We start from the raw sequence: 27,331 nt of genomic DNA, 5'->3' as shown, positions 1-27,331 counted from the left end.
AAAAGATGGAAAAAGAGAAATTTCCGGAGACAGAAAACAAAGAAGAGTCGAATACTCTGTCAGGAAACGAAGAAAAAACAGCCTGTGTGAGCGACGTTATGGTGGAAAAGTCGTTGGAGGATAAACCCACGCAGGAGACTGAGGGAACGATGACACAAAATTCCAAGCGAAAGTCAACGGAGGCGAGCAACCAAACCCATGAAGAAGATAGCCCTCCCAAGAAGAGGAAGTCGACATAAAAAGGGCAGAACTGCGACTTTTGACTTCTTTGGTATTGTACTGGAATTTGTTTGATGTTACTCGATTGTTTTGTGCCCTTGGTTACACATTGTAGTTTAGAAGAGAAGAGCAGAACAAACAGGATCGAAAAAATGACGAGACTGTTTAAAATTTTAATCTTCTAGCTGATCAGTTAATCCGTTTAGTTTGTAAGATTGCTATCAAAGTTTTTTTTAATTGAAATTCAGTACGGTAAATTTGAAATCCGACAGTGCGTGCTGAAGAACTTTCTGGCGTATCTCGTCTTCTGTGGCTTCAGTTTTTACGGCAGTTTATCAAATGAGAAATGGAAGACATGCCAAGTTTTGCATTAAATCTTTCATTCTGAAGAACACCATCTTTAAGCTCCACCCCTTTTCTACATTGTAAGTACCTTATTTATCTACGTCAGTTTAAGCTTATATTAATTAAAAGTGGCACTAATAAGACTGTCATAAAAATATTCTTCGACAAGCTAAGAATCATGGCTTGAATATTATTTAACTACCTTAAGAAAATTTTCTACCCTATTTCTTCCATCTCAACCTGGAAATGAGATTGAAAATTTCTGAAATTTCAATCAAAGCACAAAAACTAAAGCTGCGGTAAGTCAAAGTTCACTTTCATACGATTAAGCTAAGTGCTTTCCCGATTATAGTCAGAAACGGGCTGCTTCCGGAACTGGTAATGTCTGGCTTTTTGGCCTTGTTAGAAAGGTTTCGTGAGCAAAGAGAACTCCTTATCGTATTTTTCAAGGATCAGAGATGGAAATACAACCTCGCTTTCCTATCGGTATGAGCCTGTATGTCGAAGGTGGTCGATAAGGCTTTATGCAAAACAGAATCGAGTCCTTATCGTACAGTGAAGAAGTTGTGAGGTTATCAAAACTGAATTATTTTCGTTTCTTTGAGATGGCGAATCTGATAAATCAAGATTTTGTAGATACTTCGTTGACTCAGAACTTACTTTCCCCGTCACTTTCAAGCTAGCTGAGAATTACATTCCGCGATCGGAAACCACATCATGTAATTCCACAATTGTCTCAGATTTTTTACGACGACGTACGTGCAAGGAAGGGTCAACAATTTTCGTTTCGATGCCCCAGGAAAACTTATGATCTTAATAGATAATTGAAGTTTAATTTGCCCTCACACTTCTTAAAAACTCGTTATGGTAATTCATATGAGGACTTGGTTGAGTAGGTGAGCATTTGGAATGAACCATTCTTTCAAGAAAAGTCGAAAAGAATCAAGGTCTTCAGATTACTTAGTTTGTGGTGCGGAAAATCGGGAAACCTAACCCCTAACAAACCAATCAATGAATCCTGACCCGTCTTGAACCACATTCCGCCCCCGTTCGTCCAATAAAATAGTTTTGCTCGGATTTCGGTTACTAGTCAAAGGGACCGCACAGCTGTTTCGCTCATCGCTTATTCATGATTGATTGTTTGGATTGTTTTCATTAATTACCATGCACGAATATGGCAAGGGCGCTCCGGGAACACCTCAATCCACTCACAGAGCTGTCAAATATTTCTCGTTGATGCGCAGGCGAATGACCTCGAAGGACATGACAACGTATTCAAAACTAACTCTGCTCTTGGCTTTACTTCTCTAGCTTCTCACGCAACATACATACGTGTAACTTTTAAGGTATTTGGAGAACATTCGGTACACTAACAAGCACTTCAAAGATGGGTTCTATTCGCATACTTCACGTGGTTTGTTTATTGAGCTTGATGTTGAGAGCATGGCGCGCAGATTGCCAGACTTCGCAATTGACTTGTTCAGGACATCTTGGAGCAAACGGGTTATCGAATCCTCAAACGCCTATAAAAGGTGAGAAGTGAAATATTTCGTTTCTTCATTAGTACAGAATTGTACTTGTCATGGTCTAACCCGCGTAATAATTTGTCGTTGATAGGGAAGGAGCCACAAGTTTGTGTCAGTGAGACAACATGCTGTACGAGACAAACGGAAGACTCTCTGCGGGTTCGAGCAGCGAAGAATTTAAAGACTCTCCTGCAAACTGACTACGTGGCTGCTAAGAGTTCGCTGTTGTCTCTTTATGACGATTTGAAAGGTTAGCGTCCTTCGACAGTTCGTTAAATTATTTTGTAAGCCGATGAAAAGCACTTTATTATTTGCTTTATATAAACAAATTCTTAGGCTACTTGAATGATCGCAGCTGCGAAGGGATTTTGCGGTTCGGTTTGTAATTGTTTCCAAAGGAAAATATGAGCAGTGTTACTGCTCTAACACAAAAAAACTTGGGCTCTCTCGAGGAATTTAGAACAATGCCGATCAATTGCTTTTTACACCGATTTCCTATGGGCTCTTCATTAATTACAATCTACTCGAGCATATTTCAGCATGCCTCAAATTGTTATTGTCTATTGTCGAGTGTGTTAATTCACTTAAAAACCGTAAAGTTAGACTGTTTGCCAGTGTTTCCTTCCTGTATTGATATTGGGTTTCTGTTATACAAGTGCAGAAACAAAATTTTATTTAATTTAATTTTCCTCTTTTCTTGATCAACCTGTGTGAATAATGTATTTTAAATAACTGGATTATCGACATTTGAATGAAGACTTGCAGAAAACTGTTTTTTCGGGGGTTCGACAATGTCGGAACACAAATTGGATAGAACGTACCTCTCCCTCTTTGCAGTGTTACTTATATTCCGTAGTAAGCTTACACTAAAATCGTGATGATGTTTTTTGTTGCGACCATAATGCTCACATTTTCATTGAGAGTGGCTGTAAACTTAAGATTTGTCACAAGAGGTCTCAACACGTACGTTTATTGTCAATAATTTATTAAGCAAAAGTATAAATCGCTAAATTCTGCTGTTGTCTAATGGTCAAGACATCAGGGTTTGTGGGTTATTTATCCCTCAGTAGACGCATGCTTCGGCAACGTGTCAGTTAGGAGTGAAAACGAAGTAACGTAATTGTTTTGTGGTAGATATTGTACATCTGTGGTCGTGATCGCGCATTTTTAAAGAAGTGTAAGAGTTTATTTGCGTGGAGAAGTTTTGTCTTTAACGTTCCTGTTCTACTGTTGTAGCCTCCGGGCTGAAGAATTCGCATCCTTGAGTGTGACAATCGAAATTGATGAACAGACATAAATCATCCAAACGCTGAAGCTTTCTTTTCACACAGCGGGAAGTTTTGTCTAAGCAGAAGGGGTGGATGTACAAGAGTCAAAGATTCTGTCCCTGCTTATCTGGCTGGTCCTCAAAACTGTATTTTCTGCTTCCATGCCAACAGTTTAATTCCATAAGAATGTAAATTTAAAAGAACTTATAAATTGGGTCTGAACACATTTAAACACTTAATTCTATGTACACAAAATAACCTACAGTTTCTATTGTCCTGTGAGATGGGTGCTTATTGTTTATAAGTATGCTCTTGCATTTTGTTTTGAATTTTAAGAATTGAAGAATTGAATGTTTCCCACTAGTATATAAGACTTAATCAGATATGCAAGGGGTTGACAGCCTGGTTGAAACATTTTTTCCTTAATTTTGCAAGATTTGTCAGACCAAGTACAAAATGTCAATTATTCTTGTTGACTGGTTTAAGTACATATGCAAATCAATATTTACTCGAGCACATGGTAATCAATTGTTAGGTAGTTGATGATATGCTTTTGTTCCAAAGATTGCTCTGAATTTGGGTTATCGAGTTGACAGGGGCTGTCCACTTAAAATATTACATGGCAGCTGAACAGTCAAATGCTGAATTTTTCATATTCCTCGAGACTACAATCTTGGACGAAATAAATGGAACATCTGGACCACCCCTCCCCCCATTTCAATGATGCCAAAATGGCGCATTTTTGCTCCTTCGTGCCTTCATCATTGCTTTGGTGGGGATGGGGGATAATTGTTCCATTTTATTCTGTCCAAGATTGAATCTTGGACAAACTAAATGGAACATCTGGACCACCCCTGCCCCCATTTCAATGATGCCAAAATGGCACGTTTTTGCTCCTTCGTGCCTTCATCATTGCTTTTGGGGGGATGGGAGATAATTGTTCCATTTTATTCTGTCCAAGATTGTAGTCTCTCATTATCTTTTGAGGTTTCATCCAAATTATTTTAAAAGGTTATTCGGTTTATAGTTAACGTTGCATGGAATTTTAAGAATTGCGCAACAAGAAGAGAGGGGAGATCTGAAATAAAAAACAAAAAATGAGGATTTGACGAAGATTTGAAATCAGATTTTTCAGTAATAGGTCACATTGGACATATCAGTATTCTAACATGGCTCCGAGGCTCTCAGGACAAACTTCTTTATTTGGGTTGTTTTCTTTATATCCAAGTTTTTTTGGCAATTGAGAGAGAAGAAATTTAAAAAGTTCACAGTTTTGACCTGAAAGCCTCAGAGCCATGTTAGAATACTGATATGTCAAAGGTGGCCTATTGAAAGATGCACCCAAAAATAGACTATCCCCAGCCTGAAATCCTTTTGTGCTGGGGCAGATTATTTTCCAGTGGTCCTTTCCCTCAGCTTTAACTTTCCTCTAATTTCCTAAAAACCCTTCCTAGAATTCTACCTGTCCTTGAATAACTACAGGTAGTTTTCTCTTACTGACATAGGAAAGCTTCTGCTCCTGACTGAGAGCAAGCTCCAGGTTAATTTTTTTTATCTCAGAGCACCTCTTACGCACACAATTTTGTTCCATTAGAGAATCATAGAGAGGGGGGATGTAAACAATATTTAGTTACGGATTTTCAAGTATCTTTAAATACTTCTGGTAACTGATAAATATATTCAATAATAATCATAAGAACATTTATTAGATAAACATGAGTGTTTTATTGGAAAATACACCACTGGTACATTCCTTATCAAACTGCATTGGGGTCCCAAGTGACTTATTTTCCATATCATCACTAGTAAGGGTATTGATGACGTTGTTTCCCACTGTTGCACAGTTGTTTGTGCAAACAGTCAGTTTGTCCTAGAGGAAAATTACATGGTGGCATGAAGATATGAATTGTGTTTTCTCACATTAAAAACAGTATTTTACTACTCAACTAAAATTCATATCTTCATGTTGTCATGTAATATCCTTCACTTATTATCACAATTAATATTTCCTCTTTTTATAGATTATTTTCAAGATGTCATTCAAGAGGGTCAACGCCAAAGTGCTCTTTTTCTGCTCAATACTCAGAAAAATCTTACCACAGCAGAGGCAAATGTAATATCAACTTTCTTCAAGGACCTTCAAAACTATGTGGTTGATGACAAAGTGGAGTTGCAAGACATTGTGGATACTTTCTTTCGAAATTCTTTTCCACTGGTTCTTGAGCGCATGAACCCAGCAGGAAAGACTGTTTCGAGTGGGTACAAACAGTGTTTAAAAACTAGCATTGATTCAATACAACCATTTGGGAAACGTCCAGCTCAGTTAGTGGCCAGGTTTGAGCAGATCTTTGAGCCAGTGCACTATCTTTTAAACACCTTAAAGTTTGGAATAGAAGTGTTGAATATGGCGCAGAAATTTAACTTAACAACTGGGTGCAAAAATGTACTTTTGCAGATGAAATTCTGTTCAATGTGCCAGGGTCTTGACAAAGTGAAACCATGTCTCAGGTTTTGTATAGATACTGTCAGTAACTGTCTGACGTCTGAAATTGAGCTTCAGGCAGAGTGGAGAAGCTTAATTGGCACTGTTTTCTTGCTTATGGAAAGTATTGGAAAATCTGAGTTGGAGGACTTTTCAAACTCTATTTACAAGGAGTTGTGGAATGCTGCAACATATGTGATAGTACAGAAGGCTAATGTCATGTCACAGGTAAGAGTTAGGTAAATGGCTTGCAGTTCTTACCGCAATTGAACCTCCTTTTAATGGATACTTTAATAGAAACCATTACTTAACATTGACCAGTATTTTCATCCATACTTTCAGTCACCTTGCAATGAGTTGTTATCAGGGAAGGTTAACTTCAAGTTTGCTGCTGGTGGTTAAGTCAATCATTTTCCACCTCTCCTCTCTCCCTCCCACCCTTGTAGTTAATGCTATCCTCAAATGTTTCCCTTGCACATGCTCTGGCCTAAACACTTAATTACAACCCATCACAAGTAGTCTGACGTGTCTGAATTAAGAGTGTTTCTCCTGTACAATTCCAGACAGTCAACTTTGAGCAATTAAGTTCTGCATAGTGCTCCAGATTTTAGTCATTATATTTAGTGTGGGAAACGGGTAAAAAAAGAATAAAATAATATTCTGTGTTTAAGTATGACAATCCAGGTGTCATGATTGTTCCCCAAAGGCTTTGGACAAATGTGGGATACCAACATATATTGACGCTCAAGCATCAGAAGAATCTCAGAATGCAAAGTCTGTGTCGTCAGAACCATATGTGGAAGTACGGCTTTTTGCCAAAATGGAGGAAGTTAAAATGCAAGTGGATGCTCTTAGTCCTTTTTTCCAAGAGTTACCCCAGGAGTTGTGTGTGAAGGATGAACTTGCTGCTAAACAAACACACGTTGATAACTGTTGGAATGGCAAATCTGTTGGAAAGTAAGTTCCGTATGTTATTAAAATAATAAAAACCAAACCCTGTTATCAATGTTCCATCAAAAACATGCCTTTGACATCTTCATGCTAAGCAGTGTTGGTGCATATGCACCTGAGTTGATGATTTCATAATTCCAAGTTTGTGTAGTAATAATATACCTTTCATGTGCCAGGCCGGTTCCTCATAAGTTCCTGCAATGTGTGATGTTTCTCTTTCTTTCAATTTTTTGGGGAAGATCCAAATGTACATTGAACTCTTGGCAGGAGGAAACACAAACATGTTGAAATTATCCCATGTTCTCTAAAATCAACATTTGTACTGTGTTTTAGAAAACAGTCCTAAGAAAATATGCACGCTGATTGGTTAAAAATCTTGTTTCTATAACTTGATGGAAACACAGAACTAGCACGAGCTGTTGACGTAATGATGACGCAAGCAAAGAGAATTTACATTTTGATGATCAAAGTAAACAAACTCAAAAAAGCTGTGGAAACACTCGCATGCAGCTTGTGTTCCCACAGCATTTCTCATTCTCCCAAACTTCCACTCACATGTTTTCTATTTATAATAATGATAATGATAATGGGAATATTAGCATTTATTTAAACACATTAAAAATTACAGCAGAGCTGATGTGGTCGTGTAAACAAAATATAAATTCCTAACTAATCACAATTCCTAACCACAGGCAGCCCAAGCTCTCTCTATGAACCACACAAGCAATGCAATATAGCATCAAATTATAAGGGTTTATATGGGATTTTCTACAAGATATCCATGGAGGTAGTTAAAAGTGAAAATTCTCAATAAAAATGGCTTACCTTATTCCATACGTGCATTGTTTGCTCCTGGTATGGTTATTTTACCGACTTAACTTGATTTAAGCGACTTTCTTTAATTCCAGTTTTCTGTTCATATAGAGAGGACAAGGCGAAACACCTCAGTCGGGACAGCCTGCTGAACGAAGTCAAAAATCCCAGGCTAAAATGTACCCACGGCCACAAATCCACCGCAGAATTCAAGGGCAAAGGTTGATCTTTCATTTCAATCCTCTAGCCGCACAATCGCAGCCCTGCGAGCGACACCAGGCGGCTCTTCATGTCTGTAGTGAAATGATAGAACGATGGAAGAGCTCCGTGTCTGTTTCATCCGCGACCCAATGACCATTGAAATCGGCGTGGTAACCTTGTGGCTAGAGGATTGAAATGAAAGATCAACCTTTGCACTTGAATTCTGCAGTGGATTTGTGGCCGTGGGTACATTTTAGCCTGGGATTTTTGATTTCGTTCAACAGGCTGTCCCGACTGAGGTGTTTCGCCTTGTCCTCTCTTTATGAAGGGAAAACCGGAATTTAAAAAAGTCGCTTAAATCAAGTTAAATCGGTAGAATAACCATACCAGGAGCAAACAACGCACATATGGAATAAGATAAGCCATTTTTGATGAGAATTTTCACTTTTAACTACCTCCATAGATATCTTGTAGAAAATCCCATATAAACCCTTATAATTCAATGCCATATTGTGTTGCTTGTGTGGTTCACAGAGAGAGCTTGGGCTGCCTGTGTTCATAACTTATTGCAATTTTGAATAGAACTATTTACAAAACAATTATAATATTATTATGTGTTTTTCAACTCCTGCAATATTCAAGGCAATGTCCAAGCTCTTCAGCTCACAGGGCTGCTCTGATGATGAAAGCTGACTTGACTTTTCCAGCATTTTCTTTAAGATATGTGGATTTCGCAGTTCAAATCTGCTTTTGCTGTAAGTTTTCATTCCACGAAAGGCAACTTTCAAGTCAAGTTTGACAGCGGCGTGATTTTCCTGGACCAATCACAATTCTTTGCTATGCATAGCAACCAATGTGATTGCTTCATTTTGTATAGTCGACAAATTATGTCAAATTTGCTATTTTCATGTTTGCCAAAGTGGGCAAAGGCCCGGCTTTCGAGTTATGTTGAAAGATTTTGAAATATACAAGCTTTTTCTGTAGTTTGTTTCTTTGTTATATGAAACAAATAGATTCCATGTTGTCGTGCATCTGTTCAGTACTAGATCACAGAAGATGTCAAAATGTGGTAAGAACATTAGTGACACGCTCGGTTATCGCCTTGTGTGCCACTTTTTTGTTCTTACCACATTTTGATGTCATCTGTGATGTATTACTGAACAGATGCACAGCAACATGGAATCTATTTGTTAAATATATATACTTCTTGTAGATGGTCATCATACTTTCATTTTGAAACAGTTTGCATGGGAAATAGCTCTAGTTTCGTTGTTTAGAGAGTTCCATAGAGCAACTGCCTTATGACATGTTGACTTCTGAACGAAGTCGGTATTGGGCTTTAAGCCACAGAGAACATCATCCTCCTCCTTAAATTATATTGGTGTATGTTTTTGGTAGGTGGGCAATTGGAGAAGGAGAGAGGCCATAAAAACTATTATGAGCTAATAGTAATAGCTTGTGCTCATACAATGATTTCAAACTTCTCCATGTAGTACGAGTGAGCACCTCTCTACTGGGCATATACCTATACCAGTCTATGTTGCATATTATCTTTGCAGTGCGTACTTGTATTTTTGAGAGCTCATCTAAAAGCACTTTCCCACAGGAACCCCATATTATTACACCATAAGTTACTGATGGTAAAATTACTTGAAAATGAAAATCAGCTCTTGCTGTAGTAGGTAAGAAGTACAAAGAGCTAAGAAGAGTCAGTTTTTGTGTGAAAGATCATGAACATCCCATTTGAGTTCACAATCCAGCTGTACACCAAGGCATCTAGTTATCTTTATTTGCGTGTTATGACAATTTCCCAGTTTAATTGCCTGTAAAGGTCCAATAAAATGTGTGCACATCAACAACATAAACCCAGTTTTTGCAAGGTGAGGTGTTAGACGGTTTCAGCAACACCAGTTATACAACAGGTGTAGATACAGTAGTACAAAATGCTCCAGAATATATCCATCTATCCTTACAAAGAAAAAGAAGTTACTTTTTGGTTTAAACCTCCTAACCCTTGGAAACTTCTAGTTAAGCTGACATTTTCTTCAACAAATTTTGTTGTTTGAGCACTCTAACCCTCTTGGAATTTCCAAGGACCTTTCATGCAGTGGATGTAAATGTTTCTTGAAACTGCATGATAGATATAGCCATTCAATAACTAAGAATTAACTGATATACAGTTTGAATTTTTTTTTTCCTTTTGAAGATATCCAGGTTTAGATACAAAGCCAGGGGCTTTCCAGCCATCATCGGAGGATGTGAACTATTTGAAAATGCTGATGGGGAAGATACAAGACAGAAATCGCTTAATCAAGAAGTTCATTGTTGAGAGAGATGATGAGGAGGATGATGAAAGTGGCAGTAGCAGTGGAAGTGCTGGTAATTTTTTTTTTTCAAATAATAGTAGAACATTATAGAGCAGTTGCTTGTTTAACCCTTCAGCTGTAATTAAAAAAAAAAAACAGTGAGAGCCTGAAATAAAGGATACCTCTTATCAATAAATTGTTTATTTCTGTACTCAGTGAAACTTCTATTAAGCAGACTCCCTATAATAAACTTTCAGATTGAAGGCCAAACTATCCCGAATTCAAGTCGACAACCAGCTTCAATGTTACTTGCAATCTGTCTTACAACTTTTTAATGAACTCTTAGGATGTAATCTAATAACTGCATATTTGTAAATTCCATTCACCATTAGCTTATTAAAGGTTTTTTAAAAAATTTATTACATCTTAATTACCAAAGTAAAATTCATTTTTAAACATATGCTTAATTGGTCTCTGCTGAATAGGGATTCTTTGCAAAGGTAAATACAAGATGCTAATTTGCAGATGCTAACCACTAACTATTAATGGCTTCCAGCTAGCTGTTATCTGTCGAAAATTATACTGAAATCTAACTGTAAACATGTACCTGCAGACAGTGTAGTGTGCACACAAAACAAGTGGGAGAGATGCAAATGTTTCACTTACTGAGGAGTTGACAGGAAAAAATGTAACAGGCACCGTAAAAGTTTTCAAAAATAATTGTAAATAATGCGTAGTTACCCCTACATTTTATGTTTAGAAATGGAAGTGACAAGCCTATTCAACACGTGATTAGTTTCTGGTTATGAGGAAAAGCTATTTAGACTGCATTTTAGCTGAACCAGAGGAAGGCTTTCAGAGATGCTAAAAGTGCTGTTGCAGAGATTTATTAAAAGCATACGAAAAGTGGTTTTTTGTTACCATATACCATGTAGTTTTAAAATCTTTATAAATGTGTTTGCTTTTCTGTTTGTAAGGGCGAATTCTAAGGAAGTCTGTGGAGAAATATCCTTTCCTTCTTTTTTGGAAAAATGCTGACGTCAGCATTTTTTGAGATTCCAGGCTAATTATCTCTAAAAAATGCATGGCTACCCCCATTTTTCTTTGTGGATTCCAATGACCCTCGTAAACATCTACTTTTTCTGCATGATCCTAATCTTGTGCAAAAACCTTTGTATTTAGTAGGCACCATCCCAAGGATAGTTGAAATTTGCACCAACAAATATCATTACATAGCAATGACCAATTAATGGTTCTTGTCTCTTCATAGAAAATAACATAAATGAAAGTGGGTGTGGGGAAGATGACGAAGACTGTGGTAGTTCAAGTGGGAATGGGAAAAACCCCGAAAACAGAAACGAGATTCCAGGTAGGGCTTCATTTTAATGGAGGGTTACAAATCTGAGTCTTTGCATTTTAGTTACAATCAAACTTCCATGACATGGATGCAGAAAGGACAGACGAAAGTGACCCTACTCTAGACTGTGGTGACAGATATGATGTGATTAACTGATGGCAATACAAGTTCTAAGTAAGGCTAAGGAGGAAGGCTGCAGAATTTACTGGACATTTCTTGAAGTTACTGAAATTGTAAAACATGGTCACTGTATCAATGTGTATTGTGCAGGTAATAATGTATTGATTAAGAAATTGTATTTTATAAGGGAAATAAGATGCAGATTAAGAAAAATGCAAGTAAGAGGAACCTGAAACCATCAGATTCTGCATCTGTTTGCTTAACATAAATAACTGCCTGGATGACTGAGGACTAATCATTAGCTTGACGTTTTCTTATTCACAGATAACGATGAAGACTTTGATTTTGTTTCAACAACGAAATCAAGCAATGAAGTTGGTGAGAGTCAAGGTGGAGGTGTTCACACCAGCCCAAACACAGGCAATGTATTACAACGTGGAAACTCATCTTCAACTCTTACAGGTCCCTTGCTTCATTTGCTAGCTCTGTCATTATTTGTAGCCCTCATAGGAAAGTAACAGGCTAATGCATGAGTCAGCAGTTTTTTTTTTTGTTTTTTTTGTTTTTCTCTAAAAGGGTAATAAGTAACTTAATAAAGTTCGTACTTCTGGAAAGTATTCTGTGGAGTATTAGACCACCAGAGCAAAAAATTCTTTTAGTGGCTGAGGTATTCAATATCATTGGATTTCAATCTTAAATATTTTAAAGTGATTATTTGTCTTAGATTAGCTTAACTGACAGTCACTTGTAGAATATGACAGTAAAATAGTTGTTCCAGTATAAATAGTTTCTATCATGCAAATGATACATTATTTATTTCTCCAACAAAAATGAGATAGAGATTTCCTTTTTAAATACTCTGAGGGATAATAATAACTACCTATCAGTAAATGAACAGTAGTAACATAATGCAAGTGATAATTAAACTGTCAGACTTACAGTAGGCCATGACAAAAAAAATCCAGTAATACTTTAGTCTTTGGCATATTTCTGAGGTTGTTTCCTGACAAATCTTTTTTAAGTACTCTGGACTTCCACAAGTGATAATGATGATAATCCGTTTGTTACAACTTACGACATTGAATCTTCTTGAATGACTTTCGCCAGTGGTTGCACTGAGAAACACCAAATACAATGAGCAATAATATTATTGTTATTAGAGCTCTTCAGGTTATTATCAAAGAAAAACTGAATTCCCTGATCACCTAAGGTGATTCCTCAAAAAGAAAAGTTGTGGGATGATTTTTTTTAACTTTGCCTGAAATTCAGCGAATATGTACTCTACGAAGCACTGTTTCAAATATTGAAATCTAGTGGTATTAAACAAAGTCATTCTCTCAGACACTGAGAACTGGTAATCAAAAATGGGAGGAGTCAGTGATTCTTTGCTAATAACAATGATAATGATGATTTGTAGTCACAGGCATGCATCACATTACAGGCCTGAAGTTCAGCTGACCCCACAAGACTGATGGATTAAGCATTGTGTATGTCACTGTTAGAAAACAAGCTAGACATAATGGGAAAAGTTTAGCTGATTAATATTTAAGTTAATTTTCAACACAGTCAACCTGGATATTCTTGGGTTTTGTATCTGATGCCACTACGGATGACTGTGCACTTGTTTGTAAGCCATCTGGCCTGGGTGTTTTGAAAGGTGGATAACACTATCTACGGGATAAGTCACTATCAAGTGGATAGCATGGTTTGTTTTGTTAACACTTTTCCTCTGGATAGCAATTTATCGGATGGATAGTTTTATCCAACCTTCGAACAACTGGGACCAGAAATATTAGTCCTAAGCCAATTGTTTCTGAAGAGCTTGATAAATGGTCTAATGGCTCTTAAGCTATAATTTTATGCACTGATCTGTATTCAAAAGTGCTTTTATGACCGGTCATAGAGAAAATGTGATTCAGCCTCCATGGGAAAACAGCAAAGATGTGTTGTTGTACCAGTATTTATTGAGGAACATTATATTTAGACAAAATACTGTCTACCCCAACTTACAGGTTAGAATTATGGGTTTTCTGTGATCAGATGTTTGGTGTCTTCAAACATTTTTTTTCTTTCTTTTTTTTTTTTTTTTTTTCAATCATTATATTTTTTTAATGCTTTTTGGATGATTTTGTAACATTTTCTCTGGTAAGTTTTCTAAGTAAATGTTTGCCATGCAGGTGATTACAGGAAAATGTGCTCTGTTAAGCAGGCCAATATTAAAGGTTTTTTGATTACCAACCTGATACCAGTATTTGGTAGTAGCAGTTTGTTGATTTCTCGTTTTGATTTTTATTATTATTATTATTATTTTATTGTACTTCTTATTTCATGTGGTACTTTTTTCTGAATTAGTTTTATACAAGACAATCCTAGAAACTAAATAATGATTTATAATCAGTGTTAGGTATTCATCAAAGGTCCATACAAGATGACTCTAAATCAGCTGCAAAATGAGTTTTCCTATGGATCGTTTTCACATGACATCATCATTTTCCAAAATCCAAAACTAAAGAGCCACCCAAGTTTTTATCCTCATCAGGTATAACGCGATAAATTTACATCTGTGTACAATTTTACAGCTCAATAGCTTGCTTTGTTTGGAAACCAGCGTATTTTGAATTTCAGAATTCTGGCAGTGGCTGACACTGAGCTGGATTGCATTTGTCAAAAAATATATCCTTATCTCATGATTTTTAGCCTTTTTAGAAATTAGAGCACTAGGAAAAAGTGCTTATGTAAATGCTTGGTTGGTCAATACAGACAATCAGTCGCCTACATAGCTGAAGTAAGTGCCAGATGTTTGCATTTCCTTACAGGGCTCTGTAAATTTCTGCAAAACATTTCAACAAATATCTGAAGTTTGGGAAATGCACAGGCTTAAAACTTATGGAAGCCGCTTCTTTCTTAACTTAATCCACAGAATGGTTTTTGATCTATCTTTGACATTGCATGTCAGTGGAAATGATCTGTAGAAAGCTTTGTCACTTTGACTTCTGACTGCTAATGATTTTTGCTCTACGTAGGAAATTATATATCCTTTCATTCTTCATTAATTTTCTTACTTTGGTTCTGACTTTTATCCCATACCATATTGAGGGACTACCCAGAATATGAGGCATATAAACATGGAGTTTTATGAACTTCATACACAGCTTGTTTTAGTTTGTAAAACTTTCCATAGAGAAGCACAAGTTTATTCTGGAACCTCAAGTGATGTGCACAAATTACAGTGACGCAGGGAAAGCACATCCCATGTTTTTTAAAAAAAATGGGTCAGCTACCTTTTCAGTGTGCCTTCTCCCCCAAGCAAGCATGGGTATAGCACTACCTTATAAAATTATATGTAATTTTGTCACCACTTGAAAGCAATACTTCATTATTATGTATAATTTATACAAAGTAAGAATCATCAATATTATATGTTTGCTAGCTTAAAGCAATATTTTATCAACAAGTTACATGTAGATGTGACATGTAGATTCCGTTATAGCAATTAGAGAGAGATGAATTGTACAAGAATGTGATGTAATGTAAATAAATGTTATTTTGTTTATTGATAACTTGGCCTCTGTGCAGAAATCTATTTCCATACTAGAGTCTTCACTCATTTTTATGACAGAGGCCTTAAAATAGTCCATGGTCCTTGTACCACTTGTCATGTCATCACCAGATGTGTTTGACAATCAGCCCTTAACCCCTTCCCAACAAGAGCTTAACACCCTCTCAAACTGGCGGCCATAATCATTCTTTTCTCAACTACCGGGGATAATAAATTATATTCAACCCATCGCAAACAACCAGGATCTCAGTAATGTCCTTTGTTTGAGGATGTATTTATGCGTCCTCAGTGGCTGAGTGACAACCTAGGATGTATAAGCCATTGGTAGGCAAAAGGTTCAGCTAGAAATGTCTTACAAAGTATGCAAAAACAAGCATGTTTAGGTAAAGATGACTTGTTTTCTTGGTGTTTTTGATGGGAACTTTTCAGCATGAACAAAAGTGACTGAAATGCCAACAAAACCAAATTAAAAGGAAAATTAGAGGGGAAAAAACAGAAATGCTTGCATGGTGCACCGTTTTCCAATCCATAAACCCAAAGTTTCCCTGCTATGGCCAAACAAGCAACCAAGTTACTTGCCTCAAAGTGAAAGGAAATATTAGCCCCATCATGAAATAAATTTTTGGCCATGTTTATTTTGCTTGCAACTTCTTGCAGCACAAACCAAAAGCGACCAGAAAATGGTAAATGGCATTTCTTGAGAAAACAAGAGATGCAAGGCACCTCACATACCTTATTGACTGTGAGAACAATAATTATTGTTTCCAAGACTTGAGTTAAGAGAGAGAACCCCAGTGTTGCAAAATCTCCATAACACTCCAAGGAGACACCTAGTGTACATGTACACCTACATCAACCCTTTGTAAAAAAACTTACAAGTGACAACAAGGAAAATATTGGATGAATATTAGAGTTTTATTTATGTGGAAATTGTGGTGGGTATATACAAAGAGTGTCTGCTCATGACATACTAACCACAACTGTTTGACAACTTTTAACAATCAGTGTAAAAACATATTAAGACATTAATGCTGAGAACAGGCAAGATATTGTTTCAGATGACACAAACTGCACACAAACAAGCTTCCCCTTAAAAGGGAGAACATCGTCTTTTAAAACTGTTCCTTTAGAGGGTTTTGAAAACAAACATTTTTAGCTCAACTTTGTCACTGCACTGGGTTATTACATTAAAATACTTAAAGGACTAAAACTACAGTCATGTACACTACAATATAGTTTTAATCTGTTTTTTAAACGATTGCTGAAATTATTGAATATTATTTTTGTCAGAGATAAAGTAACAAAATAAATCTCTTCCAAAAACCCCCAACTAATGACTCTATCTTCTTGTTAAAAACATGCCTTAAATAACCACTTTGGAATAACCATCGCATCAAAAAGCTTCTAGTGGTTGGTCAAAACATTTTACTGCCTATTTCACACAATTTTGTTTGAAATAAGTTGCATCATTCCATATTGATTAACACCAGATTTCTCCTAAAATCAGTTGATTAAACAAAAAAATTCTCAACAGTAATGAGAATTCAGAAGTTCCACAGTTTAAGGCCAAAGAGAAAAAAAAAACGATGGGGAAGAGTGAATGATGCATAATGTAATTTTCTTCCTCAAAAAAATATTTTCAAGACAAATTAAAATAAATAAAATATCAAAAATTTGTTATACCATGAAATACCATTCATCATCAAACAAGTGGTGTAAAAAAATCATGAAAAGACAGTCCAAAAATAATTTACAATGTCCAGAGAATACACCCAATACAAATATGAGCATACACGTATAAAAGACAGTTGCTCAACGCATATCCCCTTCTCCCAAAAACTCTCCACACGCCCCTGTTTCCCTATTCTTTTGGTGGCCCCTGCCTCTCCCCCCCCCCCCCCCACCCCCATACCCCATAAGTGATTAGACAGAGAGGTGCCTGTGAAAGGCAGTTTTCCAAGTCAGAACACAAAGTTCAGTAATCAAGCTAGCGCACTTGAAAACAAAATTTGAAACATTTTCTCTTTTGTGGACTCGTGAATGCACAAAAAAGGTTGATTTGACAAAAAAAATAATTATTTTCAGGTTGTCACATTATATTGTTGCGTTTCACATTTTGAACAATAACAGTCACAATACTCACTCTAGTTCATGACTGGAATAAAATTTCATCCAATAACTTAATTTGCCTGTTGCAGTATAATGCAGATGTGTTTAAGAAGAAATCATAAATCGTAAATGGTTTGAGGGAAAGTGACAGGTGTCATGAAACTAGAAACATGTATAATTGGTTTTTCAGCAGCCACATACAACGATAAATAATTTTTAACTCAAATAGCACTAAGCCAAAGGACAAACCTTGTCAGTAACAATGTGTCATTCTGATTGACAGATTGAAAGCAAAAACTGCGCAAATCCTTTGCATTTACCCATTAGACCACTTAATAAGTGTTTCAAGTGTCTAATGCAAGGACAATTCTCTTCAACTTTCTGGAGCATCTACATGGCTCCTGTGTCCATAATGTAGCAGTAATGGATGTATACTTTTAAGCCATACAGCCTGAACTTAGTAGCAATTTCTCATGTCAGTTCAATAACTTAAAAATGTAGCATTTCACTTTCCAAATCAGATATTAATTCCCCAACAGATGCCTAATCTTAAGACTGGACATTTTTACTGCTTGAACTACTGCCTTAAATTGTCATATTCCCAAAAGATTTACAGTTTTGTACTCCTTCCCAGCAGAACAGAATGTTTACTTATTAAAAAGAGTAAAACATGGAAAAGTCTACTTTACTTTTTGAATTGCCCGAGAAATGTAGAGTAGTTTGACTGCATTGTTTTGTCCATAAAAATTTTCTTGGCAAAATTTTCTACCTGGTTTTATCAACCTGTTCTAAATGTGAAAGCACACATGTGTTAAAATTGTGCTTGCTAAATGGTAGCAATTCTATGTACAGCTTAATTTGACGAGTCATAACAACTATGGATTATGCTAACTCAAAATTGATGTGAAATATTACACGTATCTTGAGAGTTTGTAACTGGGAATTTCAAACTAGGATAAGAAAGTTTTGGAATTGGTAATTTTTTCATGGTCATGCAAACTTCAAAATTTACATGTTAATTTATATTCATTCTGGTAACTTTCTGTAGAAAATAAATCCCTTGTTTACAAATGAAAAAGTTTGTTATCTTTGAAGTATCATTCTTGTGACATGTAGTTTATTGCTTTTAGGGGCTTTTGTTGATGAGTAGACATAACTCCCTCAATGAGAAGAGGGAGTGTTTGTCTTGTAGTTGGTATCAAAACTAAAGGCTCTTTTTGTAAATCCACAGTGAAGAGTGGTGGATAACACCGTAAACACTTTGTGTCAGTAGTTATGATGAAATTCCATCTGTTAATTCCATTATGCTCTCAATGCTAAACTCAGTACCCATATTAATGAGCAGAGTAGCCATTCCCCCATAGCATGTCGTGATGCAGAGTTCTCCTGTGATCCAGCATTGGGTTGTCCACCAACTCCCCCTCCCAGTGTATTTTCATTCTCTTTCTTGTCATCAATGTCATTTTCTGAAGTACTTGGCTTTTCTGTGTTTTCTGGGATCACATTTTCTCCACTTTCTCCACTTCCACTTCCACTACCAGAGCTTCCTTCCTCATCATCATCATCATCATTGTCAATAACATTGACTACATCACCATCTTTTGCAGCAACTAACTGGTCTTCTAATTCTTTTAGTTTGGCAATTGCTTTAGTCACAATTGTGGTTGGATCACCTTCAATGTTATTCCCTCCATCATCAGGACTTGTGTAACTTGTAAAGATAGGAAAGAGATGCAATGTTACTAGAATCACTAAACAGTAATGAATTCTTTTTCAATTATTTTGGTGACAGCTATATCAACTATTAACACATTTTGCAGATTCTGACCCCCCCCCCCCCCCCCCTCCCTTTCCTATCTCCTGGCTTCAGGTGCAACAGTTAGCTTTCAAATATAAAACTGAATTTTTTTAGTTAATATGTATCTTTTTACACTTTATAACACAATACATATGAATTAGAGGTCTGTCCAAGGCTCAGAAATAATATCTGCAGCCTTAAAAGTGAGTTATCTTTGGGTTGAGGGACATCAGAGCAGGGTGCAATTCTACGTTCAGTACAATAATCAAACACACTTCGGAGTACATGTAAATGCCTATAGGGTGTTAGTTCAAGTTGCCAGGTAATCTTTCGTACAGATGAAGTCTGGCTGAATATTTACCTTCCTTTGCCAATACCATTCCAACAATCTGAGTTCTTATCTTTAGCAGAAATGTCACCACACATTCTTTCTGGCAGGTTAATCCAGAAGTTATCTGCCACCTTCATTTTTGCTTTGTAGTTTGTACTCAATCTAGGTTAAGAAACAGTTTCATGAAATATTAAAATTACAAATTTAACCTGTAAAATGTGCGTTCAGCAGTACAATATTGGAAATTGTAACTTGTAATAAGACTAGTGAAAGTGTATGTACATGTCAGCAACACCCAGGGAGACAAGACTTTAAAAAAAAGCCCAAGAGATATCATAGTTCATGATAACAACTTCCTGGCTTTCTGATACAAGTACATCATAGATTCCCAAGTAAGATGATCAGAGTATGACAACAATCCTCAGGGCCAGTTATTCAAAGGGTAGATAACTCTATCCACCAGATTAATTGCCATTCTGTGGGTTAGTGTTAACTCTAGTAACAAATTATTCTTTCCACAGCTGGACAGAGATGTACCCTTAAACATATGAGTCCTCATAAATAGCAGTGTCCTCAAATAAATGCCATGTATTAATAAGGTCCTCTTTCTGTTCTTGACATGGTTCATGGTGAAAAAAACTGCAGGCTCACTTTCTCAATTCTCAGACCCTGCTTACTGGGGTTTTGAACCTATGTCATAGGGAGAAATTTTGTTTTCCACTTACCTATCCAAGTTAACTTGTGAAGACGTTCTAGCTAAAGCTTCATCATCTCTTCTTTGTCTGCTGTTGCCTTCTAGGAAAAAATCATCTGTAGATCGCTTCGTGCGACCAGGACTTCCACATTCCTTAGACTGGAATACCTGAGAAACCAAATATACAACACAAAGACAGTTTGATAAATTTATCCACTAAAGAAAAAATTTTCCATGATTAAATAACATGAGTGGATATTACTGAAGAGGAAACTTGTCTGTTGACAATTTCCCATTAAACTTGACTTCCACCATTACAGTTATGTAAAGTGCAAACAAGGCAGAAAGCAGCCAAAGGAAGTTTTCTTTTTCTGGAATGCAAAATCTTTCAGTTTCAATTTTCAGGCTGTGATTCCCTAAATTTTGCATAATTAAATCAGAGCATTTTGTTTGATTCTTAAAAATTGAATAAAATTTAAGCCTTCTGTTGGTGTATATTTGATATGCTGTTTGAGATAATCTGAAACAATCATGATAAACTAGACATTAAATAGCTAGTTTTTACTCTCTTACCTTTGTTCTCACATCTTCTGACTTCTCAGTTTGGAAGTTCATGATGGCAAATGAAATCTTCAGATGTAATCGTGTCATTACGTCATGAATGTTGGTTGCCCCTGCCTGCTTCTCCAGGAGCTCATTTAATGCTGTCATGTATCTTTGCCATTGAGTGTTGACCTTGGCCACATCAGCCAGACAATCTTTGTGTACATCAGTGCAAAACTTAAAACAAGGCTTTAATGATGTCATTGCTTTACACCATGAGCAGTATTTCATCTTGATTAGCTGATTCTTACAGTCATTGGAAGAAACAGCATTTTCAAGTGAGTGGATGACTTCTCTACCTGCATGAAGAGCTTGTGTAAAAGTTCTTGCATAAATCAATACTTTTCGTACTTGCGGTGTCAACTTTTCAGGCACATCTCCAAAAGGAACTAGTTTCTCCATGTGCCGCGAGACACAATCCAGGTATGCACTGGTGAACTGGAACTGGCCATTCATGATTTCAAACATGCGACGCATTAGATTTTTGAAGAAGGTATTCATGATACTTGAAACATCTGAACTTGTCGCTCCATTGTAGTACTTTGTGAGCTCAACAAACAAATCCATGAATATCTTGGTGTTCTGCACATAGTGGGAACCATAAATTTTCTCAAACATTGTGTGTAACTCTTGCTGGGATTCCTTGATCAATCCACGAAAGTAATCTGTACCAAAAAAAAACAATTAAGAACATAATTAAGCAACAGTGGACAAAAATTACTCATTACAAATAGGACTCTATTTGGGCTTCATTTATTATTTGGCTTTGCGAGTCCTCATTTGGGTCACTAAAAAATATCCTAAATTAGTTTTCATCTCTACCCCATACAATATTATTGGGGGCAAAGGGTCTAAAACATGCTACATATGCAGCATGCAAAGAAAGTCCTGTCCAATAGCCCAGGGTCCGAGAATTCTGCAGTTGGGACTGTGGATTAATTCTGGCCTTCACCTGTCTGATGAGCAAGTGAAGTTTCTCAGGAATTTTTGAGGAAATTCAAATAACTGAAACTATACTGTATTGTAAGATGAAATTATTAGGGGGCTAGTGAAAATTAATCATAGGTTAGTACATCATTATCTAATGAAAGTCACAACTTGCCTGAAGGGCAAGCACAAAAATTGGTTTTCTTTATACCTCAATATGTACTTGCCATATTTGGACGACTGCTTTATGAGGATAATGTTCAACTTATTAATAAGTACAACCACAGTTTAACATTAAACAATCAGTCAATAACTCATGCACATGCACATCTGTATAAATATATATGCAGTGGAAACCACAGACAACTGTTTTGTACTTATTAGGACTCAACATGGCACAGCAACAGCAAGTGAAAGAAACCTGGACGCCACATTGTTTACTACCCTAAATACTTCAGAGGTGAAGCCAAAGGCTGCTTTAAACCTCAACCAAACACCAACTATGTAGGAGTTATGGCTGGGACTGCAGAATAGTCAAATCCATTCAATGGCTAAATATGGAGATGCGGATAACCTATAGAATGATATACACTATTAAGGATTTTACAAGAGGTCAAAACAAATTTCAAAATAAGCCATTTTAAATCAATGGCCACAGCAATTAACAGGTATAGAAACCAAAAATATTGTATGTATTTGTCAACTCTGCATTTCAAAACTGAATTATTCAAAAGATGCATGCACATTGCACATTTCAATCTCTTAGCGTTCCAGCAAGACTCGTACAATAAACAGCTGCAATGCTTCACACTAAAATTTCTCGCAATCAATTATTTATCATTCCATTTTTTCACTGGAGCAAATGAAGTAACACCTATTAAACAAGACCTGATGAAAGTAAACAGGTTCAACAAGCCAACAGACAACAGAAAGCACCTGTTATGTCTACCAAACCAGACCGTTAAATATTAATGTGGTTTTCAATCCAGCTGGGAAAAAACTGTCCATAAATTTACTTTGCAGATCATTTAAAAATATAGAAATTTTGTCATCAATAGATTTTTTCTTGTCTTTTAGACATATTTGACATAACTAGAAAACAAAAAATATAGTAAGAAAATATGCCTCTTAGAATCCCGCTGAGCTAGAAATATGTTGCAAATAACTTAAGATAATCTTACTTGCTCCATCCCATCAAATATAATAGACTGAGAGTCTCTCAGACGGGATGCGAATCTCCCAGATGTGGATGGTAAAAACTGTATAATAATTGTATCATTCTGTATTTTCTGTCTGTTGAATTTTACTTATTCTGCATTCAATTTGGGTGTACACTTTTTCAACAGTACCTGAAAATCAACAATATTCAGCTTAACCATTGGAAACTTCCTTACTCCCACACCATAAACCCATTTTGAGTTGGCAAGAAATGGTTTTGGATAAAAATCTGACAACTACTGCAATTGGACTGTCCATTTTGCCACTGGAACATGCCCTATTTCATCGACAAATACCTTTCCTTGAGCTGGTAAGAAAAACTTTTGGTCAATTCTTGATGACCCCAATATTTAGTTCTTTAATCTATTCATATTTCTATTATCTTGTGAACAAAACATGTTATACTGACATGAACATCTGCATATTACAATGTTACTGGTCTCATACAGTTAAAAAAAATTAGAGGTAGCACAATAAACAAATTGGATAATACTGTAACAAAACAGATGTAATGATTGCATGGGTTGAGGTGCACAAGCTAATATGTACGACAGTTATATTTAAATGTAATGCTCACACAAGTTGAATGGAGGGTTAAAATACCACCAATACTTAATGCAGAAATGTACTTGTAATGCAGGGCACATACACAAGACTTCTACGTTGTAGTGGCTTTTGTGTAAGTAGACTTGCCGTGTACTGGTACATGTAAGCTGTAGGTTTAGGTCCTAGGCTGTTGAACTGTTGGAGTAAAATTTGTTGTCGTCTGCACACGTTACACTACTTTGACTGAAGAGCTATAAATTTTCAAAAAAATATCACCCCATCATAGAAATCCTAAAATAAACACAGTATGTACTAGATATTCTTAATTCAATCATTAAATGGGACCCTTTCCTTCAGACTCAATACTTTCCAAACATTTATATTTTTAAACACATACAATAAACCAGTGCCAGTTCGTAATTAACTTCAAAATCCATGGAAAATTTGCATTCCTGTGGTCTAGACAGGATGACAAGGGAAGATTTTGAGGCTAAATAATTTGACCCATGTGTACTTTCAATTTGATGTTTGCTCTACACAAACAAAATAAGCCCAACACATGAAGGCATTTTTACCACTGGTACCATGAAATGAAGTAACCTAGCACAACTTAGGACAGATTTTAGGGTGTAGTAACTTTTATGGATGGTTGAATCTGAAAGTTGGGTTCAACAAAATAAATATTATTGGCATCAGCCTCAAGGACATCAAAATGTTAAACTTAACAAAGGACATACACAGGTATGCTCCTTGGAGTCAGGAAAGTTAAAAAAGGTATCTCAGTGAAATATTTCAGATGAAGCGATAAATTGAAATACTTTGAGCGATGACATTTTCATCAGGAGCCCCTTTTCTCAGAAAAACTGTGACATTTGCCATCAATTTCCCAACATGTTTGTATTTGATAATTAAAAAGGATAATCATTAATATTCTAAACTAATTATATCTCAATTCCATTCGAAGGCGGCCTCAAAAGACAGGCACAGATTTGAAGTCTTCCACCCTAACCAATCCCTTCTTATACATGCTGGTATTAGGAAACCCAGAAAGGAAGATAGCTATTTCCTTACAGTAGTAATCATAGTTTGTCCACAAACCGATCTAAGACACCCCTACAATGTGCGTAGGGTCTTGAAAATTACACTGAACGTAAATCATGGTTACAGAGCTCTATGAAAATCTTTAAACTTGCTGAAATCAAGCACGATACCAAAATCAATAATATTGCAGAAAGGCCTGGAGTATTACTCGTGTAAATGCGCTCAGCTAGAAAATAACGTGTTTTACATAAAAACTTGGATGGTCAATATCAAACAAGGTCTTCCCTCACAAAAAATATATTAAAAAATATTTATCAAAAATTCTCCAAAAAAAAAACAAATGCTAAAATGTATTATTTCATTAAACCAATTCTAGCAACGTTTAGTCTTTAAGGCTCCAACAGTTATTTAAAATATGAGCAGAACTCTTACTTTTTGGTGATCTCTTTTTCAATATTTCAAAACAGTTGATAACAGGATATCTTATGCGCTGATGCCATGTAAATTAGGTCTGTAAAAATGGCACCAATAAATCTACAACGAGTATCTGTTTGGAGATCTTTAAATCTTCCAAGGTGAGCACTTTACTCACACAGATACAATATTTTGGCTTTGCTTTCACGTATTCGTTGATCTTGAGTAAACCGCGAAATTAGGAAAACAATCAAGGCCACAATAAAAGAACTATAGATTTCACTCTGGTTTAATCTTAATATCCAATAGCCTCGGGCGATGGCGCACTGTGCCGAACAAAAGTCGATTCTAAATTTACAACTAACTTCGGATTACAAGGCAAAAGGGATACGAATGATTATTTTTGTGACCCACCAACGGGGGTATTCGAAAAGTTCCAGTTCTATTATTTGTCTTCGAACATGTGCCATGAGGTACAACGGCAAAGGTTTATTATTAGCCTTGATTGTCCTACGGACACAGCACACGCCAGCTTGACGTTTTTAAAGTTCGGCCAAATGAGCACGTTGCGTTGCACGTTGAAATTGAAAGATGGAAATCTGTCAAGGGAGGAAGAGTAATGTAACACCACAATTTTCGCACTTGCCGAAAGCTCCCAGCACGCACTCTTGACAAACTCATTTCAAAATGGAATCTTTGTACTTAAAAGTTCACGCAGAAGATCTTCGCAAGCTCGCGGAGTATTGAAATCAGAGTAAAAAGGAGGAGTTTGTTTCGTGGGAGATTAACTCACCAAACCTGATAAATTTTAAGCCTGTTTTCTCCGACATTCCAAAGAAGAGATATGAAGATAAAGTTACAGAACCTTCAGTTATCATTATTTACTTTCATAATTTCTAAACGGCGTCAAATCACTTCTAACGCTTCGATTTTTTCCACGACTCAAATCTAGAGGCGTGCGATTTTCACATAGCTACAAGAAACTGAAACAAGAAACCGAAAATTAGCGTACTTTCTGTTTGGCGCATTCAGGGATTAACTAAAACCGGAGCGACAGAATATTTGAAGAGACACAATTATTGCTTCAGGCTTATACGCAAAGTATCATCAAGCAGGCACATCAATGTTTACTTATGAATTTTGTTCAATTTCCTGTGGAGCAAACCCGATCGACCTATATTAAGAAAATGACCTTGTGAAATTCCCTTAGAGGCGAAAATCCCACAGATGCAATCGAGTCCGAAATGACTCAACACGCGCGCGAAGTTTCTTTGAAATGAACTTATTGGGGAAAGCGTGGAAACCGATCCAAGCAATAAGTTATTTCAAACGAATCCCCATTAACAGATTTTTCACTCGCAAACTTAATCCGCACTCTTTTAACACTTTGTACATTTTGTCGAGAATTGCTCACCGTCAAACGTCTTGGCTTGCTCGTTGAAAAGACCTCTGATTTCCCTAACTTTTGACGACGCCGATTTGTCGAAATCGTTGCCAGCCAAGGAACCGAAGCGAACTTCCATTCGCTGCGAGCAGCACTGCTTGCCGTTGTCTTTCGGACAGACGCGAAGGTCATCTCCTACGGTAAAGAGAAAATGTGTTAGCGATATTATCGGAATTAAAGTCAAACTTCACTAACTGCCACCCCATGCCGAGAAAAGAATATTAACAAAATGTAGAGATCACTGAGAATTGGCAACTAAAAGACCACATATTTATAAGCACACTGTGTTGGTATGGCACACTTTCACGCTCACCATCTACCGCCGCTTGAGGTACATCACTTTCTGCTAGTCTTTTTAGTCTGTAGGCCATCTTCACTGTTGTACAGGACGGTTGCTTATCATTATCTTGACCAAAACCAGAAGAAACGCAAGCCAGCAAAACAAGAAATCCGTAGAAAGAGGCCATTGTTGATAAATCTTCCAAACGCAATCAACTGTGCTCTAAACACAAAATCTTGCCACTTCAGACACGGTGCCGCACTACGTAGTTTGAGCTTTGATTACCTTCTGCTTGCCTAAATTCGCCGTCGAACTCGCTCGAAAGCTCACACCGTAAATGTTTGACTAATTCTTAGCAGTGGGAAAGCAGTAAAACATAAATTCACCCGCTGTGCTTGTGATCAGAGTTCGCGCTAATTACTTCGCTTGTTCCCGTTGACAAGCTTGGACAATTACACTGCTGCATTACGTATTCAAAGGCGGGATCTCTTTACCGCGAACCAATCAAAATTCAAATATTGTGAATTCCACAAATCACCCACTTTATTTATATTTACGTCTACTAAGCCGAATGTGCCGTGCCAGTAAAAAAAACTTCGTGCAGTAGCAAGTAACGGGAAAGACACAAAAGATGTACTGTCATTATTGGTTTGGAGTGCATACGCATGGGGGAAAAAATTACACTCAACCCCGTTTATTTCCACAGACATAAAACAAACTTGGTTAATTTCACTGATAAATACTTTTGTCATCGTATCAACAACGAAGAAATTTCCACA

General features: G+C 36.6%; 2 protein-coding genes across 2 annotated transcripts; one reads left to right on the top strand and one right to left on the bottom strand.

The window, feature by feature from the left end:
- The first annotated feature begins 1,372 nt into the window (after positions 1–1,372).
- LOC145493775 (glypican-5-like) lies at positions 1,373–15,148 on the top strand. Its single transcript, XM_081473232.1, has 7 exons — positions 1,373–2,096; positions 2,182–2,340; positions 5,380–6,068; positions 6,547–6,797; positions 10,012–10,184; positions 11,382–11,480; positions 11,913–15,148. The coding sequence occupies exons 1-7, from the start codon at positions 1,952–1,954 to the stop codon at positions 12,104–12,106; spliced, it is 1,710 nt and encodes a 569-aa protein (XP_081329358.1). The 5' UTR covers positions 1,373–1,951; the 3' UTR covers positions 12,107–15,148.
- An 895-nt stretch (positions 15,149–16,043) lies between these two features.
- Positions 16,044–27,028, bottom strand: LOC145493776 (glypican-4-like). Its single transcript, XM_081473233.1, has 6 exons — positions 26,586–27,028; positions 26,243–26,407; positions 20,653–21,347; positions 20,111–20,247; positions 19,416–19,547; positions 16,044–18,967 (listed from the first exon to the last, which is right to left on the bottom strand). Exons 1-6 carry the CDS (start codon positions 26,737–26,739, stop codon positions 18,559–18,561), a joined length of 1,692 nt encoding a protein of 563 aa, XP_081329359.1. The 5' UTR covers positions 26,740–27,028; the 3' UTR covers positions 16,044–18,558.
- Positions 27,029–27,331: the final 303 nt, after the last annotated feature.

Source organism: Orbicella franksi, chromosome 7 (genome assembly GCF_964199315.1).
Source record: "Orbicella franksi chromosome 7, jaOrbFran1.1, whole genome shotgun sequence".
Taxonomy (NCBI): domain Eukaryota; kingdom Metazoa; phylum Cnidaria; class Anthozoa; order Scleractinia; family Merulinidae; genus Orbicella; species Orbicella franksi.
The sequence above is the reverse complement of the archived record's forward strand: the minus strand, read 5'-3'. Positions and strand labels throughout refer to the sequence as shown.

Excerpts from the sequence above, each read along its gene's own strand:
- LOC145493775 (XM_081473232.1), top strand. The coding sequence starts at position 1,952 with ATGGGTTCTATTCGCATACTTCACGTGGTTTGTTTATTGAGCTTGATG. Across the intron at positions 6,069-6,546 it reads AGGCTAATGTCATGTCACAG|GCTTTGGACAAATGTGGGAT; the intron begins GTAAGAGTTAGG and ends TGTTCCCCAAAG. Across the intron at positions 11,481-11,912 it reads AAACAGAAACGAGATTCCAG|ATAACGATGAAGACTTTGAT; the intron begins GTAGGGCTTCAT and ends TCTTATTCACAG.
- LOC145493776 (XM_081473233.1), bottom strand. The coding sequence starts at position 26,739 with ATGGCCTCTTTCTACGGATTTCTTGTTTTGCTGGCTTGCGTTTCTTCT. Across the intron at positions 21,348-26,242 it reads GCAAGCCAAGACGTTTGACG|ATTACTTTCGTGGATTGATC; the intron begins GTGAGCAATTCT and ends TTTTTGGTACAG. Across the intron at positions 18,968-19,415 it reads AATGGTATTGGCAAAGGAAG|TTACACAAGTCCTGATGATG; the intron begins GTAAATATTCAG and ends TATCTTTACAAG.